Genomic DNA, 22,055 nt, shown 5'->3' with positions numbered 1-22,055 from the left:
GCACACTGGGGTGAAACGCTGGCAACAACCAGGAATGAGTTGGCTGGAAAATTTATAATGTCCAATAATGGACCATTTATATTGGTATTACTAGCTGACCCGACAGATGTCGTTCTGTCAAAATGACAATGGAATGAACTCAAATTCACTCTGTACTGCACGCAACAATCAGAATAATGCAAATGACTACATTATCAACATCAAATGAGTTAATTTTCTACTGCTATCAAAAGTTAGTAACAAACTACTGGAAAAACGTGTGTTCATTACCTGCAATATTAATATCTTGATTGTGAGTAAGGAAATGCTCAAATAGGTCACAGCATATCACTACCCAGAAATAACCCTAATTGACTGTAACGTAGATGGGAACTGTTTAGCAGGTCTTCAAATCCCTCACAGAGCCATAATTGTCCCCCATTGCAAATCAAGTAATTTGATAAGTTGATGGCATGAAGATAATGTGGCAAAACTTACTCCTCTTTCTTCGTAGGAAATAACTAATCAACACTATGAAGATATTTTTTATTGTAAAGCGTTAAGGTACATATGAAAGTAGATGATATGATCCTAAAGAATTGTAATTGAAGCTTAGATTACACTCAATTCGACACTACTTCTCAAAATTAGGTACGATTCCATATCATGATATTTCAAATATCACACGAAAATCAGATGAAGTTTATCACGTGGCCAATGATTTTTACATGTATAAATCCTGCACTTGAGAATCCATTCAAAAGAACGACAGCAACTACTCTAATAGATCACAAAAATTTGCAGTCACATAGGTAACTTGTCTACCTCACCACCTTTAAGAATGAAAATGGAAATAAGTCAAACTACAGCAAAAACTGATAGAACTACGATCTAGGGAAGAAAGATCATCTAGTTTTACAAAGATGAGAAAGATATTATACAATAAAACGGTACTCAATTGTTAGCTGGTGTTCGATTCCTGGTTGAGGTGGCCATCATTCCGGCATTTCCCATTCGTCACCTTCTCCAGCCAGAAATGCCTTACATATTTAACAGGTCATGGAGACACAGCAGTAGACGTCCCACAATGAAATTGTGGTGTTTCTTGAAGTAGCAGAATTCATTTTGAGGTTGACGACGATCCGTTGAGCTGGGTCTTTGCCACGTGCGAGTAGTGTTAAGCTGCAACTAATACAATAAGCGTTAAAATATGCACACACCAGTCGAAATGTTCAATATTCACATGGAGAAATGAACTTAACTTGGATCCACTAAATTTGAAGTACACTTCATAAAGTTCTACTGCAGTCACAACTAGCAAAGTAGATTTTCGTCTACAAGGTTAAATTCATTCCCACGTGGTCCCAATGAACAGCAAATATGTAGTCTCAGCAGCGCAGTGCGAAATTAGCAGGAAGAGGAAGATTTAATGCGAGTATGAGGTTTTGTAGCTTTTGCTCGGGGGTGTGTCGCTTCTCCAAGATGACCATTGGTTCACAGTGTCCCTTGTAATTGGCTGTGACTATTCTAGAAGTTTTGTCGCTTGAGCTCGCCTGCTGGTCGGCACATGCACACTCGCCTCGAGGAACCAGTCTGTCACGTGATCTACCCCTGCACTCAATCGAAGACGGATCAATACTTGCTCCCTCTGAATTAAAAAAAAAAACCGTCTGGCGCACTAACACGGCTCTCTAAATGATAAAATCCAACTCTTGGCAAACAATAAATTTTCAATGCAGGCCTGTAGTAAATGATCTAATAATGACCGAATTTGACGGGGACAATACCATCCATACTATTGCAAAATTAAATGGTTTTAACAACTCTTTCATAAACAGTATTCAAACACCACCCCAAAACCATATTAACAAAAGATAAAACCAAACCCACTGCATTTTCCACCTTTACTTTCTCCCAAAATGCATATAAAATAACTAACATTCTTAAAGAACATAACATGTAAATATCTTTTAGAACCAATAACAGAAATCTTGATTTATTACACAACTCTAACTCAATTAATAAATCTAATGTTTTTTCTAAATCTGGAGTATACAGATTCAAATCAAAAATCAAATCAAAATCTCTTTATTTGCAAATGAGGTGTCTACCTCGGTGGCAAATGGTACACTAAAATACATTATTGTCAAGCACTAGATATTAAATTAACAAGAGAAGAATATTTTCCCAAAATACAGTATTATACAATTTATGCTAACAATTTTTTCTATTAAACACACAGCTCATCCTTAATAAATTTATATTGTTTACAAAATTCTACATATAATATCTCCTGTACTACTTACAAATCTAGTCAACTGATTTACAGTATGTGGAATTACTTCAAATGATACTATACAACTGGTATAAGATTAAAATTTACATTGCATTTATTTATTTATTTATTTTTTTACCCATTCTGGAACCTAAGTAGCATAACGACCTGCTGCGTCTTAACCAGAGCCCCTTTTGCCTCCACTTTTCAGAGTTCCTGAAGGGCCTTCACAGCTACCGTAGCGGTCCCAGGGCCCTCGAAGTCCCCACTGTACTTCACCCCTACAGGCAGTCCCCTACTTTGGCTCTCCAAACTCCTTAGACCAGGGGATGGAATTAATTTATTCACACACATTTTTTATTTACATTAACCTGCACTGGTCGAATGCCCTCTAACATTTCATTTATTTTCTCTGTTGCTGTTTATTCTCTTCTTGAATATCTGTACAGATTTTGGAAAAGGATCAAACACTACCCCTGGTAAACTGTTCCACTCCTTCACACCCTTCCCATTGAATGAAAATTTACCGCAATTGCTTCTGCTAAAATTCCTTCTAATTTTATATTTGTGGTCAGTCCTGCCGATATAATTATTTTCCGACTGAAGCCTCTCACGGATATCTCCCCATGCTTGTTCTCCTGTATAGGCTCTATATAATCCTGTAAGTCCAGTTGTGATCGTGCAAGCGAAGAGGAAGGTTGTTGAGTGAGTGAGTGCCGACATGGGGATTTCAATAGAATTGTACCGGGCGACGATAGGTCGTTGGCACGGTAGAGTCAGGAATACGAGGCGCAATATGAGTGGCAGAACCGGACAGCAGGTGAGTTTGGTTTCAATTTTGATGGCTGCATCAGTGATGGCAGTGTTGTTGGTTATTGGAGGGGTCGAGATGAACCCCGGACCTGATCATGAGAATGTGGTTGGTTGGGAAGACATGGAGAAGATAAGGGAATTTAGTAAGGCCCAAACTGAACAAATGAGAGAGCTATTACGTGAGCAATCTAGTGATATACGAGAAATGGTGAAAGAGGAGATAGGAAAAGTGACTGAAAGGGCGGTCCAGAATAATAAAGAAATATCAAGTTTGAGGGATAAGGTGAGGAGAATGGAGGAAGAGATAAAAGAGTTGAGATGGCAGGAGAAAAAAAGACAAGAGGAAACCCTAAAGAAAAATATTTTTATATATGGGCTACCAGAGAACACTAAAGAAGACCTGGTATTCAAAGTGCTGGAGCTAATTAACGAGAAGATGAAGATTAGCTGCAGAGAGGCCGATATAGAAGAACTACAGAGAATGGGGAAAACAAAAGGCAAGAGACCAGTGAGAGTGAGATTTGTATCAAACTTACTAGTGAGAAAAATTCTGCATAGTACAAGTCGGTTGAAAGGTGAGAACATATGGGTCAAACAGGAGATGGAAAAAGAAGCCTTCAGGAACCAGAAAATGCTACAGTTTCACCTAGGGAAAGCTAGACGTGAAGGATTAAGGGCCTACATAAGGCGCAATAAATTAGTGGTGGGGGACAGTAACTGGACGAGAACCTGGGGAGTAGAGCAGTTAAAGAATATGTACAATACAGCGAGTACATTGGCCGAGGAGGAAGGTGAACGTACGAGGCAGCTGAGACCAGCAGAATGCGGAGCAGCGAGGGACAATCAGCCAGCGATGCAACAAGGACAGAGAGAGGAAGTAACAGATGCTGAAACAACGATTAGCGAAGGCAGTCCAGGCGACCTTCAGAGGCAGCTGAGTGCAGACTCTCTGAAAGAAGCAACACCGAAACGCAGACGTGTGAGTATCAAGGACTTCTTGCTCAGAAAAGGTAATGAAAATGAGGTTAGCCTTGATAGAGAAGGTGTTAACACTCTAGATGAGAACCCTGAAGATCTAGGTGTAACAAGGATTACGAGGTCTAAGAAGATCAGCCAGAGTGAGGGACAAGGGAGAAAGACATAACTAGAGATAAGAGTAGGGTGTATCAATATTGAAGGCCTTAGGAGTAAGTTACAGAATGAAGCTTTTAAAGAGTTATTACATAGCTTGCATATTCTCGCATGTGTGGAAACCTGGATTCCACCGAAAACTATAATAGAAATAGGAGAGTTCACAGTCTATTATAAACCAGGCGAGTTGGCCGTGCGCGTAGAGGCACGCGGCTGTGAGCTTGCATCCGGGAGATAGTAGGTTCGAATCCTACTATCGGCAGCCCTGAAGATGGTTTTCCGTGGTTTCCCATTTTCACACCAGGTAAATGCTGGGGCTGTACCTTAATTAAGGCCACGGCCGCTTCCTTCCAACTCCTAGGCCTTTCCCATCCCATTGTCGCCATAAGACCTATCTGTGTCGGTGCGACGTAAAGCCCCTAGCAAAAAAAAAAAAAAAAAGTCTATTATAAGTCAAAAGAGAGACGAACCGAAAGGGGCAGATACCCGGGTGGGATAATGGTGATGGTTAGGGAGGATTTGCAAGCTAGAATAATTCAGATAGAATCAGAAATGGAGGAAATGATGTGGATAAGAATAAAGATGTATGATGAAAATGAGACAGACTTATGTATTGGTTTTGTCTACAACCCTCCTGAAACCTCGCCATTTGCAAAAAGGGTTTTCTTTGATGAGTTGGCATTAGAAATCCATAGAGTACAAAATATTTTTGAGGATACAGGCATTCTTATAATGGGGGATTTCAATGCGAGGGTTGCAGACCAGAAGCCGGTATACGACAAGGAGACAGAAGCTGTTTATGTAAAAAAGAGAGTGAGCCAGGATAAGGGTTGTAATAAAAATGGAGAAAAGTTGCTAGAGCTATGTGGTACGATAGAATTATATATTTTGAATGGATGGTGGCATGGCGACGAATTAGGGTACCTGACATACATTATGGAAACAGGGGGTAGTAGCATAGACTTGGCGTTATGCTCCAGGAATGCGTTGCCTGTGATTAAAAGTATGGAGGTTAAGGAATGGGGTGAGTCACATCATCTCCCAATTATTGTCAGAATAAAAGTTAGAGAGGGTAAGACACCAACAAGCAATATGATAAAATACAAAGAAACGGTAGTCACTAAATACAGGTGGAGAGAGGAGCTAAAAAACGAGTTTATGAATTATTATGATGGAGAAATAGGACAGATAGAGAAAGCTGGAATAGATTCAATGATCGAGAGTAACCAAATGAATACAGCAGTTAAAATAATTGAAAATTCTGTAAAGATGGCAGGGGAGAAGACGAAGATAAAGGAGGGGCAGAATATAATAGGAAAAGGCTGGTACAATGACGAATGTAGGCATAAAAAGTATGAAGTGATGAAAGCATTGAAGGAGTTTTGGAAGCATGGGGGAGAAAACCATAGGATAGGATTCTGTAACGTGAGAAGAGAATATAGGGAATTACTGTATGCAACTAAGTCTGAATGGCAGGAGCAGAGAGTTGTCGAATTAAATAGCAATGCAAAACAGAATGATAGTAGAAAAGGATGGAGTACAATTAAGGGGATTTGTGGAATACGGAAGCTGCCGCGGCAGACGGTAATAAGTCAGGCTATCTGGGTGGAGCACTATAAGAAACTTTTAGAGACTGAAGATAGGTGGAGACCGAGAGTAAACGATACCGGTATATCGGTAGGGCTAGGGTGTACTGTGCCGGCATTAGATAAGGAAATATCGAAAGAAGAAATAAGGGAGGTACTAGGGAAAGCCGTGAAAGGCAAATCAGGAGCGATTTCGGGTATCACTAACGAATTTTGGAAGCAGCTGGCGCAAAATAAGGATATCCTAGAAAGTATGGCGAAACTATTTAACAAAATATTTGAAGGAGGTGAGTTCCCAAAATCTTGGCAAGAGGGAGTGATCTGCCCAATCTATAAGAAGAAGGGAGATAAAAATAACCCTAACAACTACAGGGGTATAACGTTGCTAGATACATTAAGTAAAATATATACATGTGTGTTAGCAAAAAGGATAATGAAGTGGGCAGAGGGGGAATCGATTCTGGAGAGGCTGCAAGCAGGTTTTAGAGAAAGGATGAGGACAACAGATAATATTTTTGTAGTGAAAACAATAATAGATAAGTATGTAAAAAAGAACGGAGGAAAAGTATACATTACTACTATTGATTTGGAGAAAGCATTTGATTCTGTGAGCAGAGGGGCGGTCGTGGCCAAGATGAGAGGGATAGGGGTGTCCCAGAAGATGATAACAGCAGTTGAAAATATATATGCAGAAGTAAGGTGCGCAATAAAAACTAAGGAGGGCGTAGTATTTGGAGAAATATTCTCTAATGTAGGATTAAAACAGGGTTGTAAATTGTCACCAGTACTGTTTCTACTCTTTATAAATGATATCTTTCAATCGAAAGGCTTCGAGGCAGGGGTTTATCCAAGTCTTGAGAACTGGGATATTCCGGGCCTCATTTTTGCTGACGACATCCTTCTGCTCACATTGACACCCAATAGTATGCAAGGTAGTATAAATGTGGTGGTAAATTACTGTCAAGAATGGGACTTAAAAATCAATGTACAGAAAACCAAGGTAATGGTGTGTAAAAAAGGACATAAATTATCAAAGAATGAAAAATGGTGGATGGGCGAGACGAGGTTAGAAGTTGTCAATAAAGTAGAATACTTGGGTATGATTTTAAGTGGAAACGGAAAGTGGTCAGAGCAAATAAAAAGATCAAAGCTAAAAGGCATGAGTGCACTGTCAGCCATTAGCATACTGGAGAAGAAGATGCCCAACACAGACTACAGAGTGCATAAAAATGTTTTTAATGCAGTAGTTAAATCTAGAGTGTTGTACGGAGCGGAAATTTGGGGAGTTGAAGAAAGGGTTGACTCACTTGATACAATTACGAGTAGATTTGGGAAAATAATTATGGGTCTACCCAGCTGTACAGCTAATTATGGAGTGAGAATGATGTGCAAAGATATAAGTCTGCGAGTGGACATTATTAAAAGGATAATAAAGTATTGGTTGAGAATGAAGTTGCGAGAAGGGGGCGAAATTTTACAGATAGCATATCAACACCAAATGAAACATCAGAACCAAGGATACTGGGTGGATGGGGTACGGAATATTTTAGAAACGATTGGAATGGGATGTTACTGGGAAAAAGAATGTATAGTGAAGTGGAAAATATGTAAAAAAATAGTTCTAAGAATTAAGGATATTGAAAAACAAGACATTGATGCACAATGTAGAAGTAAGAGGTCATTAGAAGAATTTTGTAATATATATGGGAGAATGAGAATAAATGTAGAGTTTATAACAAAAAAGAGAATGAGGGGTATAGTATGGTGGTTAATGGGGATACATAAAAATGAAGCATATAGAAGGAACAGGGATGAAAATAAATGTTTAATATGCTTTGAAGAGATGGGATGGGCACACCTTATAAAAGATTGCCCTATGACAAAGGAAATACGAGAAAAATTCATAGACGATGAGGATGTAAAGAAAATTGAGAACGAAAATCAGTTGTATACAATTGTAAAGTTATTGAACAGAGAATGGATGCACCCGGATAGAATTGCAAAATTATTTAACATTATTAGGGGAAGGTGGAGCAGGAAATTGAAGGAAGGAAAGGATGTGATACATGTCAGCCAGGAACCGAATTGTGCCTAAGGTAACTTAGACAATATAACTCCGTTGAAGTCTAGAGCCATTAGGTACATAGGCTTAAGGGATAGCATGGAACTACCTCGTTAAAGTAGTTCTACTAGTTTTATGTATTGTCGAGTAATAATTTCCGTTTTCTCTTTTTTTTTTCTTAACAGCCTGCAAAGGCAATATTAGCTTTGATAATCTGAAAAGATATCACTATAAATAGATGTTTTGGTTTTTTTTTCTTCTGCCATAATACTATATATGAATGGAAGTCTAACATTCAGTTTATAGTATTCTTTCTCTGTTCAATTTCTATGCACCTGTTTTATATGAACATTCATCGCATGTACCAATTACTAACACTATTCACGATAGTTATTTAAGTTACTCCTTCTAATTTTGTATACGGCATGTATCACAAATTATGAAATTATGAAACGATTACAATAAATAATACCCTCTCCCTAATCTATGATTTTCGAGATTAAGGGAGACGGGTATCTTGAATCTTGAATCTTAATCCTGTAAGTCTAGTTTTCTCCCTTCTCTTACTTAAAGTTTCCCACCCAAGTTCCTTTAACATTTCTGATACACTACTCTTTCTCCTGAAATCCCCTGTTACAAATCTTGCTGCTTTCCTCTGCACACTATCTATTTCTTTTATTAGGTATTCTTGGTAAGGATCCCAAACACAGTTTGCATATTCCAATAATGGACGAACCATACTTAAGTAACTTTTCTTTTAATTCTTTGTTGCATCCTTTAAGTAGCCTCATTATGACATGTAACGATCTGTATGCTTTCCCAACAATGTCATCCACATGACCCTTCCAGTGCAAATTACTTTCAAATCTCACACCTAAGTATTTGCACATGCCATCTTTTGGGATAACTACCTCAACCAAAGTATACTCAAATTCAGTTTTAAAACTCCTGTTTGTAAATGTTGTAACAGTTGATTTGCCTCCATTAATCTTCATAATATTCTCTTCAACTCATTGCTGGATACTCTCAAGGTCCCTTTGTAATTCTGAACAATCATCAATGTAGTTTATTTCCCTATAAACAATTATGTCATCTGCGTACAATCTTATTTTTGATGTTATATTGTTCCCTAAATCATTTACGTATATTAAGAAAAGTAACGGACTGATTATACTACCCTGTGCAATTCCCTTCCAAACTTTCTCTTCCCGTGATACATTATTTCCTACTTTTACTTTCTGAACCCTTGAATTTAGAAATGTTTTTATCCAACGTGTAACGCTTCCGTCCAATCCTATTCCCTCCAATTTCTTTAATAATATTCCATGTTCCACTCTATCAAAGGCTTTGGAAAGATCTATGGCTATGCAATCTAACTGGCCTCCTGAATCCAATTGATCTGATATGTCCTGCTGAAATCCTACCAGTTGTGCCTCACAAGAAAATTTCTTTCTAAATCCATACTGGCTCCTCATGAACCAATTTTTATCATCACATATCCCCCTGATGTACTTTGATATTAAACTCTCCAGTATTTTACAAACTATACTGGTCAGGCTGATTGGTCTATAGTTCTCTGGTTTCCTTTTATCACCCTTTCCTTTATAAATTGGTATTATTATAGATTCCTTCCATTCCTTTGGTATTACACTATTATTTATGACATAGTCAAAGAGAAATTTTAAATAAGGCACTATGTACCACCCCATTGTCTTTAACACCTCCCCAGTAATTTGATCACTTCCTGCTGCTTTTCCTTGCTGAAGCAGTTGGATTTCTCTGAAAATATCCTCATTTGTGAATGAGAAGCTTCTTGTTTCCCTCTGTCTCTCCCTCTCTATCTTCTGTTTCGGTTTCCAACTCTTGACAATCATCTACTGAATCTCTGAATTCCCTACTAAATAGGTTTGCTTTCTCAGTATCTGTTAAATAGTGTTCACCCCCTTCTCCCACCATTGTAGGAATTTGGATTCCTTTTCCTTTTTGATTCCTTATATATTTATACAGTTTCTTCCATTTCCCTTTGTGGTCATTACCCTCTTGAAGTATGCCATTCATATAATTCTCTTTTGCTTCCTTTCTCACTCTATTCAGTTTCCTCATTAGCTGTTTTCTAGTTTCTCTTCTCTCCCTACCCTCTTTGATTTTCCTGTTTACTATTCTACATTTTCTTTTTAATTTTCTTATTTCCCTTGTATAATAAACAGGGTCTGAGGTAATTTTACCCTTCTTAACAGGCACAAATCTCTTCTCTCCTTCCCAAATAATTCCTTTAAATTTAGCCCAAAGTGTATCCACATTACTCCCTTCACTTATCCAACAACTGAATTGTGATTTAAGGTAAGTCCCAAATTCATCAACTTTAGCTTTTCTGTACAATTTCTTGTCTTGTGTAACCCTCTTATTAAGCCGTTTGGTACAAGTCCTACATCCATTATTACAGCCTTATGGTCTCCTATTCCTTCAATTACCTCAGTTTTATCAACAATTTCCCATGGTTTAACCAAGAATACATCTAGTAAGTTGTTGAGACGAGTCAGTTCTTGTACTACTTGTGTAAATCCTCCCTCCCAAATTAACTTATTTGCCAGTTTCTGTTAATGGGCTTCACTTGCAGCTCCATTCCATTGAACTTCAGGCAAGTTTAGATCTCCCCCAATTATTACCATATCATTATTATTGTTTTTATGAGTATAATCTATTATTTTCTCAAATATTTCCATGTCTCTTTCCTCTCTTCCAGGCCTATATGTTCCTATAATTCCCACCTCATTCATATTGTCACAAACTAATTTTATCCCTAATATTTCATCCCTTTCATCGGTAAACCATTCATGTGAACAATAAGTTTCCTTCATCAGAATAAACACCATCCCCCCTCCCTTTTTATCTCCTCGGTCTCTACGATAGACTTTGTACCCTTCTGAAAATACTTCTCTATTACCCACCCATTCTCTCAACCACGATTCCACTCCTATCACCATATCAGTCTCGTAAGATTCCGTCAATGTACCGAATTTTAATTGTTTATTTACTACACTCTGACAGTTTACCAAGAGCAATCTCAGACCCCCTTCCTCCCTAAAACTTGACTGTTGCAATTGGATAACTTGGAATTCCTTACTTTCCTGAGTTTCATTTTCTAGTTGACTGAGCCAGCTTGAAGTACAGCTGGCTCTTTCTACTAGTTTTCCTGGTCAGTATTATAACTCAAGGGAGTTGCCTGTTTTACAGTACATATCTTAAGATTAATAAAATCTAGAACAATATTTGCTATCTTTTGTTTACCTGAATTGTTTAGATGAAGGCCATGCTTTGTGTAACAGTTTCTCTCAAAACTGCTGCTATCAATTACCTGTGTATTATGAAAATGTTTACAAATTTTAACCATCTCTGTATTAACTTTGTTCATTTCAATGTTCACACACGAGTCTCTAATCAAATCATGCATGTGGGGCACGTTCACTACAATGATATTAATGTGAGTCAGCTTACCTAGTGTACATTTAAGTTTAGAAATGACTTTCTTAGTGTCGTTGTGAGCTACGTTGTTCGTCCCGCCGATGATCACTACTGCATCACGACTTCCGAGATTTCTTGCTGCCTGTTCCGTGTTTTCCAATACCTTCTTGATTGGGGCCCCAGGATATATGACGGCTGATGCTGCAATATCTTCATTATTCATTTTCTCTGCAATTCCCCTCGCCTGGCTATCACCAAATATATGAATGTTCGACACTTTCGCCGGTGCACTGTGTGGGATTTTAGGCCTAACTTTGCCGCTTCTCGTAACGGATTTTGCGCTATACGTTTGACTGCTTCCCATACGGATAAGTCCTTGCGTATCACTTACTTCCCTCAGGGCTGAAAATCTATTTTTGGTGTCAATTACAAAATTGTCCTTATTTAACTGTACACTTTTCCTCCTAGAATCTGAAGCAACTTGACACCACGCGCTAGAATTCACGGAGCCACCTGCATTCTGAGTGTTTACTGGTACCGGTACTTTCGATTCCAGTAAAGGTACCTTCTCCTTTAAAATCTCATTCTCCGCTTTTAATGCTTGTAAATCCTGTTGCAATAAACAGAGAATTACAAGTATATTATCATTACCTCCATCCTCCAGGGAATGAGATGCCAGCGATTCGTTGACTGCTGTAGGCCTAGGTTTGTTACCGCTATTCAAATTGCTCTCGCCACAGCTCACACAGGTCCAAGTATCTTCATTTTTTAGCAAAACCAGCACTACACATACACTCAAAATGGTACCAAATTAAACACTTTTCACACTGGATACCATTCTTCACTCGCTTCTTGTTTACACACACTTATTCCCGATTATTTCGCAAGAGAACCGGGAGCTATCTTCACTTACATCCTTCGCTGACACCATCCAATGCAATAACTGTAGCTCTTTGTATATTGGACAGACAGGACATAACTTTAATATCAGATACCCTGAACACATCATTGCCATAAAATACAACAGATTCTCTGCAATAGGACAACACATACAGGATTTTAATCATAATTTCACCAGTATTGATAAAGACTTAAAAATACTTAAAGTTATGAACAAAGGCCCCCTTATAAACACTACAGAAAATTTTATTCATCTTGACCAATACTGCAACCCCAATTTAAATTTAAATGACAGTTCTAAAAAACCTAATATTTTATTTGACTTCCTTATCTGCTTCATCAAAAATGCTAATTTTACAAACCCAAATTCAATATTCCAGACCTTATATAGTTCCTACCAACAGTTTCCACTTCTTATAACCCATCCTCCTAATCCACCTTAAACTACTTCACTTCCTCATTTACTTCCCTTTATTTATTTCTCCTTTATTTTTCTACCTCAACTTTTTCTTTCCGTATTACATTCTTTATTCCACTCTCCTAATTGATTCACTTTTTCTAACATCTCTAATGATTTTGACCACTCTAACTTTCAAATTTATACATTATTCTAAGAGACCTTCAAGATATATTACGCTATGTCATTTACACTCCTCAATTATTCCAATATTGCACTTTTTAGTATTTTTTTTCTCTTCACAATTGTTTTTTCTATGTCATACATTACAATAACGTCATTAATCTAACTTACATAACTTTTGGAAGCACAATGCCGACCTACTCTTCAAGAACTTGCTCCGTACTTCAAGTACATATTTGATCTACGACTTTTACATAATTTTTTGGATCTATCAACACGCAGTGCTAATTTCTAAAATTATACAGTCCCTCATAAACTTCAACTTAGTCTGTACTTTTAAATATGTATTTGACGTATTTGATCTACGACTTATTCATTATATTTGGATCCATTGATACGCAGTGCTAATCTCTAAAATTATACAGTGCCTCATAAACTGCAACTGAACTCTTCAAGTACTTGCTCCGTACTACATTTAAGTGCATATTTGATTCTTCTTCACCAGTGGCGGCTCGTGCTGAATAATGTTGATGGTTCTGCTCTGTGACGCCCAGTCCATTGAAGTGTAATAGACACATCTAAACTCGTATTGTATACGGGGAGTGTCAGCTGAGCTCGTGTGGCGTAGAGGCGCGTGGCTGTGAGCTTGTATCCGGGAGATAGTGGGTTCGAATCCCACTGTCGGCAGCCCTGAACATGGTTTTCCGTGGTTTCCCATTTTCACAACAGGCAAATGCTGGGGCTGTACCTTAATTAAGGCCACGGCCGCTTCCTTCCCACTCCTAGGCCTTTCCTCTCCCATCATCGCCATAAGACCTATCTGTGTCGGTGCGACGTAAAGCCCCTAGCAAAATAATAATAATGAGCTCGTGTGAATCCGTCCTCCAACCCCGCGGAAACGCTTTATTCCATGTCATATCAATGTGAAGTTCTCGAAAATGTACCGAAATAATACAGGTAGACGTTCATCTCAATTTGTAAGACCCCGATTTCGAGGGACATCGACAATATAAATAACTGACTGGTGCAAAAGACAACAATTAAAAAGTTACAAAAAATAAAGCCCCTCTTCCGCTTATCGAAAAAAAATTGTTGACCTATCGACACATTCATATTTACAAAGGTTCCGAGACCTGCATACATCTTTGGCAGCCGGCTTTCTTAATGGAGGGGGAACATCATCTGATTGTACTAGCGTTTCTGTTTTCATTTTCATGACTACCTAACTCGGGAGAATTCACTACCATTACGGAGAAACATAGTCATGATTACTTGTAGGCCTAAGAACTCGCTCATTCGCTTTGTACGAGAGAAAATATTTTTGGTCGTTGGATAGAATTTTGCTGAAGTCCTGGTCATTTACACAAAAGATAGAAAAATATACATACCCCCAATCATAAGGTATGTTGTTTGAAGACTTAACATGGACAGCAAATTGATTTTGTGTTACTTAATCACAACCATCCTCTTTTATCATGCATTTATCCTGTGTTTAAGCTATTTGGGCTTTCTTTCTACTGAACAGAAGCATCACAACTATACTGTAGTATCTGAGAATGTTGACATGTAAGAATTTTAAACCATATTCATATCCACACAGTTTTATAAGTTCTCTATTTACACTGATGAGTACAAGGGAGGGAGCTTTCCCCAAACAGCTGAGATTTCAACATGCTTGCTCGCTGCAGCGACTCTCTCACGGATGGTGGCACTGTCTAGTGTATTATTTACTAACTCTATGGTCAAAGGAATAGGTCAGACGTACTGCAAGGCGTGCAGTTCATACAGACTCTTATGGGCGACCCTTAGCCACCTATCGGAAGAAAGCTTGTAGTTAAGTGTGCTCTCCTAATGTTCTGTCGTTCACAGATCTAAACAGGGTTGCCAGATCACCAGCAGCTATATGGGAATCGATCTCTGGCTCGATATAAACACTCAATATGAAGGACGGGATCGCTAATCGCTATATATTACTGTATATCTTTCATTGTGGTGGTTCTGCAGCTCTGCAGATCGTATTATGGAGCCGCGCCTGTTCTTCACACACAGTGCTCTCTGACATATATGTCTTAATAACGTATTTGATCTACGACTTCTTCATAGACATGCATTAGTGATACTTAAAATTATGCAGTGCCTCATAAACTACAACTAAAAATATGTATTTGACTTTAGACTTATACATAACTTTGAAATCTCAACGCACAGTGCTTCCTTATGTGTTATAGTGCTCCATAAACTGCATCTGACAGCATCATCTAAACTTCATTTTTACCTGTGCATCCTATTTGTGTTTTTTGGCTATATTTCAACGCATAGTACTCCTTAAAGATTTTTGTGCTTCACTAGCAGAAACCAAACAGAATTATTTAAACTTCACATTTTATTTTTCTATGCATTGTTTTACACTTATTTGTAATTAGCTGATGATGACCATGAATACTGGTCGAAACCGGGACCAATTTTAATTAAATAGGAATGTAAACTTACATTTCTTATTTTAATAGTATTGAAAGGTGGAACCATTATCTACCTTCTTTTAACTTAATATTGAACTCGCTTCAATACCGAGCAATATGAAATTCTTATCTCTTCATGAAATTCTTATCTCTTTAACATAGACGATGCTGTCGCTGTTGCTGGTTCATCAGTAATACAGTCGCGATATGTGGACGATTTTGCTCTGCATTATAGCTCGCACAATATGGCAGTCACAGAGTGACAGTTACAGCAAGATATTAGGAGAGTGGAACAGTGGACTTGAGAACATGGCTTTCGGTTTTCAACCGCAAAGGCCTCTGTTGTACACTTTTGCCGGAAGCGCACTCTTCACTCGCATCCTGAGCTTTATTTACGGAATGTCACTCTTCCCGTAGTTGACACTGATTTCTTGGGCTCCTTTTCAATAGCAAATATCGTGGGAGCCACGTGTGGCAGTTAATAGTGTAATGCAGTAAGAAGTTGAATATTTTGAAGAGGCAGTACTTGGGGTGGGGGTGGGGGGCAGACTGCATGGTGCTCCTGCGATTTTATAGGGCCCATATTTTATCGAGGTTAGGCTATGGCAGTGCAGCATATGGATCAGCAAGGCAAAGCTTTTTTTTTTGTTTTTGGGAAACTGAGTAGCATCCACCACAGTGGACCCCTGTGGGTGGGGGCGGTAGAATAACACCCACGGTATCCTCTGTCTGTCATAAGAGGCGACTAAAAGAGGCCCCAAGGGCTCTGAACTATGGAGCGTGGGTTGGCGACCACGGGGCCCTCAGCTGAGTCCTGGCATTGCTTCCAGGCTCCTCACTTTCATCTATCCTGTCCGACCTCCCTTGGTCAACTCTTGTTCTTTTCCGACCCCGATGCTATTAGGTTTGCGAGGGCTAGGGAGTCTTTCATTTTCATGCCCTTCGTGGCCCTTGTCTTCCTTTGGCCAATATCTTCATTTTTCGAAGTGTCGGATCCCTTCCATATTTTCCCTCTGATTAGTGTTATATAGAGGATGGTTGCCTAGTTGTACTTCCTCTTAAAACAATAATCACCACCATCCACCACAGTGGGGTTAGGTTGGCAACGGGAGCTTTTCGTACAAGCCCCATTGCTAGCCTGCTCGCTGAATCTGGTGTGCAGCCTTTACACTTGAGGCATCAGCAAATGCTGCAAATTTGCCGCAGATGCCACTTCACCCAAGCTATCCTTAAGTATCCCACAATGGAAACCGTCGGCTGTACGCTGCTTATCCTCGAGCAACGTGGCCGGTTGGAATACGATTGGATAGCAGTCACAGATTGTTTGAAGTACCTTCAGTTCCCTGTTTTGTCCGACAACCAAGTGGGGTACCGTCGTGGATAATACAACGACCTGAAATAATCCTGGATCTACACACTGGCCTAAAGAAAAACAACCACCCCTCGATTTATCAGAGGCTCTTTCTCTCCGTTGTTGGCCGGTCTCCAGATTCAGTCATCGTTAACACGGATGGTTCGAGGGCAGAAACAAAAGTTGGCTGTGCGTTCGTTGTCGACCATAACAGGGTTTTTTTTTTTTTTCCTTGACCAGAAGTCTGTATTGTGTACACAGCAGAGCTCTATGTTATCTGTGAAGCTATGTGGTACACACCCCCGATGAGCGCCAGCACTTTCTGCTGTGAACCAACTCCTTGAGCTCGCTACAGTCTATTGATACATGTTTCCGACGGCACCCTCTGATGCAGCGGATCCAGGACCTGTTGGCCGGGTGCTTGGATGCTGGCTCCAGAATCACGTTTATGTGGCTGCCAAGCCACTTGTATGTAGAGAGAAAGAAGTTAGCTGATAAGGCTGCCAAGGAGGCTGTTACATTGCCTCTGTTGCTTTAGAAGGTTCCAGCAACTGATGTGGCCTGCCACTCCACTTCCAAATAAGCTGAGAGCGATAAAAGGAGCAACTAAGGTATGGAGAACTTCCTTTCGGACTTCTCAGAGGGAAGCAGTGATATTATGTTATCTTCAGATCGGCCACAGCATCGTAACGCACTCCTTTTTACTGAAACGAAAATCCCTCCAGTCTGTACTTGTGGCGTTCATCTTACCGTAGTACACATCCTTGCAGAGTGCGTGGACCTGGCCGATCCGTGCCGTAATCTGAAACTCCCGGGTACCATCTCCTTAGTCCTACGAGATGACAAGCAGTCAGCAGACCTCACCATCCGTTTTATGAGGGATACTGGTTTGTTTTATCTTCTACACACGTAGTGTTTAGTATTAATCTTTCTATTATTGTTGACTATGTTTTATTAAATTGACTTTGTTTTAGTTTGTGTTTTTAAAAATATTAATTTGCATGATATATTATTGCATTTTAAGGCAATATCTTATTCTATCATAATCTATCATCTATCATTTTATCGAAACTAACGCATTGCAAAATAGATCCACTGATTATTTTAAACTCGCAATCATTGTTCATCAACCTTTGTTTTAAATTCTAGTCATTGGATACATTTTAAACTTTAATTATCATATCATGTCGTCCATCTCGTACCATTACAGACCGATGACCTTAGATGTTAGGCCCCTTTAAACAACGAGCGTGTTTAGCGTGCTGGCCTTTGGACACAGGGGTCCCGGGTTCGCTTCCCGGCAGGGCCGGGAATATTAACCATTATCGGTTAATTTCACTGGCATGGGGGCTGGGTGTGTGTCATCTTCATCATCATTCCATCCTCATCACGACATGCAGGTCGCCTACGGGAGTCAAATCAAAAGACCTTCACCTAGCGAGTCGAACATGTCTTCAGACACTCCCGGCACTAAGAGCCATACGCCATTTCATTTTCATATGTGCATTGCGAAGGATATGTTTTGCTTATGTAAGCATCCCCTCGCATTAACGGATACCTCCCAGATACTGTCATATTATTGCACCCAATCAGTATCCATATTAGAGATGTTTCATTGTATAACTTAGGTAAGAATATTTTTCCAATTGAATGATGAATTTTGAAGAATAGATCCCATACCAGCACAAAAATCTAATAAACTTTTCCCATTCTTGTTAGCTTCTGTATCACATCCCCATTCTTGCCCTGACATTGTCCCATAATACTCACATTATAAGATGATTGCATCAGAAAATAGTTTCTTTTTTCCTCAGAGTATGAGAAAACAAAATCTGTAGTGAATGTTTCTTTTTTCCTCAGAGTATGAGAAAACAAAATCTGTAGTGAATTTAATATAATTTGTCGTAACAAATTTATCACTGGATCAGTATATCAATATATGGACTTATGAAGTTGTAATATATGATAATTCTGCATATTTTTTTTTTTGAATGTTTAGAACTGGCCCTGCGCAACTGCAGTGAAATTCGGGGACCTGGTTTTCAAGCACTCTCTTGTTTAGATGGTCTTCTGTATTTGGATTTGTACAGAACATTAATTGAATTGGGTCCTCTTCAAGATATTCTACAAAATTCAAGACACCTGAAACATTTAAATATAGGTATTTATGTACCATAATACACATTTACTAGCCAGAAGTTGTAGTGTGTAGATTGCATGTCGTCATTCTCTTGAGATGCAAGGATGGATCAAAAATAAACAATTATTTTTTAAAAATTTATTGCATCAACCAAAAAAAAAAAAAGTACACATACAGAGATCACTTCTACATAGCCTTTGATACACATTTTCTCCATCGGATTGGTAAGTTTTTGATGTCGTCCTGATAGAAAGAAGAGGGACGTGTGCAGAGCCAGTTGCGCACGAAATCTTCGACACTTGCATTATCTTCAAACCGCTGCCCTCCTAGGTCTTGCTTGAGTGGTCCAAACAAATGGTAGTCGCAGCGCAATAAATCTGGACTGTACGGAGGGTGTTCCAGAGGTGTCCAGTGAATTTCCTCAAGTTTTTTCCCGCGTTAAAGCAGCATTATGCGGCTTTGCATTGTCATGGAGAAGAATGACTTTTCGGATCAGTTGCCGGTGCCGCTTTTTTTTTTGCTTTACATCGCACCGACACAGGTAGGTCTTATGGCGATGATGGGACAGGAAAGGGCTAGGAGTGGGAAGGAAGCGGCCGTGTCCTTAATTAAGGTACAGCCCCAGCATTTGCCTGGTGTGAAAATGGGAAACCACGGAAAACCATTTTCAGGGCTGCCGACAGTGGGGTTCGAACCTACTATCTCCCGAATACTGGATACTGGCCGTACTTAAGTAACTGCAGCTATTGAGTGGTACACAGCTTTTGCTTCATCCAAAAGGTGACAATAATAGGTTGCATTAATTGTCGTTTGTTCATGAAGAAAATCACCAGAAAAATGCCCGCAGAGTCCCAGAAAACGGTTGCAAGCACCTTTCCAGCAGATGTGCATGTTTTGGCCTTGACTGGACCTGCCTTGTCTCTTCACGCCACTCCATGCTTGCTTGCTTTGACTCTGGGGTGTAATGATGCACCCAAGTTTCATCACAAGTCACAACATGATGCTAGAAATCCTCTCTTTCCTCATAGCGATGCAGGAGTCTCTGACAAACTTACTGGCGTAAAGTTTTTGTTCCTGGTTGAGGAGATGAGGAACCCACCTGGCAGACAAATTTCTGAAATGTAGTTCATCTTGGATGATTGTTTTAACACTTCCGTAACTTATTCCTACGGCTAAAACAATTCGCAAAATTTTAAACTCTGATATTCACCAACAATGTCACGAATGGCAACAATGTTGGCTGCAGTGATTCTTGTCCATGGTCTCCTTTCATGAGGTTCATTTTCCGCAGCTTGTTTTCCTGCTACAAATTTTTTAGCCCACTCATACACTTGAGTCTGCAAAAGTGTTTCTTCCCCAAATTGTCCACGGAGCTGTCTCAAAATTTCGGAAGTTTTGGTGTCCTCTTTTGCGAGAAATTTGATAATGGCGCCTTGTTCAACAGACATGTGCACATCTTGCTCACTTGTGGTGTACTGAAGCAGCCCAGCTTTCAACCGTCGTTCACACGCGCAATCCCCTTCTCCACACACCTCCACTAACATCCTGGCAAAGCCCCGCCTCAGAATTATTACTAACAGCAGCGGTACATTCAAATTCCCGTTTATATTTGATCCACCTTTGTAGTAAAGTAACTTACTCATTCTGTATGTTCTGTACTAACGGTTCTATATTTAGCACTTCTATGATTTTAATATTTTGAATTCTATTTCTTCCTGTCTTTTTAACCGATGTTCTTAAAGATTTTATTTTTACTGCTTGGATCTTACTATCTCATCTCTTATTAGTTACAAGCGTTTCTAGTCCGTATGTTACAATTGGTATGAAATACTGTTTATATAATGTTATATAATGTTAATTTCTTTCTCTTGGGTACTTTGTCATCTCATAAAAGCTCTCTGACTGATGATAAAATGTTGTACCTTTACTTAATCTGTTATTAATTTCAGGGTTGATTTCATTACTTCCATTAATAATACTACCCAGATATGTAAAATGTTCTGCATTCTCTAACCGTTCTCTGTCTATGTTCACTTGGCTTCTCTTTTTCTCTTTTACAAAATGCATGACTACAGTTTTCTTTTTACTAATTACAATTCCAAACTCCTTCGGATTTTCATTCCAAACATCCAGTCTCCTTTTATACTTCCTTTTCTCCCTTTTCCCAAATCACCACATCATCTACAAATACCAAAGCATTCACTTCATCACTACTGATACTCTGTTTTACACTTTTTATGATTTCATCCATCTATATAATAAACAATAATGGCGACAGTGCACTTTCTTGCTTTAGACCTCTTTTTGTATAAAATGTTTCCAAGTCACCACTCCCCACTTGTACACTGCTTTTACTCTCATGATACAACATTTTTATCTTGTTAATTAATGATGTTGGTACATTCCTTTTCAGTTAGGCATTCCCATACATGTTTTCTCTTAACTGTATCATAAGCTTTTTCCAAATCCAAAAATACAAAGATGATTTCCTTGTTCCTTTCCAGATGTTTTTCCATTATTGTTCGCACTGTAAATATCAAGTATATTGTTGATCTATTTGGTCTAAAGCCATATTGTTTTTCCTCTAACTGTGTTTCTGTTATATCCCTCGTTCTCTTTTCTATGACTTTCTCCATTATTTTTAGCCCATGTGATAATAGGGTTATACCTCCTTAATTTTCTATAATTTTCACATTTCTTCCTATTTCCTTTTTTGAACATTGGTACAATGCTTCCTTGTTGCCAATCTTCAGGTATCCTTTCATCTATATGTGTAAAATAACATGTCCTGTCCTGTCCTGTCCTGTCCTGTCCTGAGTGACAAACGGGGTGAATTCTTAAAGAGACTATATCTGCAAATTATCTCAGACATGTAAAATATTACAGATTTGAAAACTCCTATTTGGAATTTCCTGTAAAAGAAAGAAACAAATATTTTTTCAGAAAATCCACTTGAAGGGAACTTAAAAAGGGGGTGAATTTTTAAAATTAGCATATCTACAGTATATCTCAAAAACTTAACATTTTGCAGACGTGAAAATTTGTATTCGTAATCTCCTTTTTCAGAAAAACCCTTGACGAAAGGAATTGAAAAACTAGTTGAATTATTTGTATGTGTGTGTGTATATATATGTATATATATATATACTAAGAGTCGGAGCTTCCCAGAACTTCAATGCAGAAGATTCGACCCAAGAAAAAACACCTTTTGGAAACAGTGAACATTAACACTCTTCTACAGACCGGGAAATTAAAACAACTTACCAGTATTATAAAGGAACGGGATATCTGCATATTAGCGGTACAAGAGACGAGAT

At 38.8% G+C, this 22,055-nt stretch overlaps 1 protein-coding gene across 3 annotated transcripts in view; it reads left to right on the top strand.

Annotated features, from left to right (window-relative positions):
- Nucleotides 1–22,055, top strand: part of Fbxl4 (F box and leucine-rich-repeat gene 4) — a 279,999-nt gene that overhangs the window by 181,862 nt on the left and 76,082 nt on the right. For all 3 annotated transcript variants that reach the window (XM_067137655.2, XM_067137656.2, XM_067137657.2), the window contains one exon: nt 18,598–18,759. In XM_067137655.2, the coding sequence (XP_066993756.2) occupies nt 18,598–18,759 (162 nt within the window). The remainder of the gene's footprint in view (nt 1–18,597; nt 18,760–22,055) is intronic.

This window comes from Anabrus simplex, chromosome 1 (assembly GCF_040414725.1).
Source record: "Anabrus simplex isolate iqAnaSimp1 chromosome 1, ASM4041472v1, whole genome shotgun sequence".
Classification (NCBI taxonomy): Eukaryota; Metazoa; Arthropoda; class Insecta; order Orthoptera; family Tettigoniidae; genus Anabrus; species Anabrus simplex.
The sequence above is the reverse complement of the archived record's forward strand: the minus strand, read 5'-3'. Positions and strand labels throughout refer to the sequence as shown.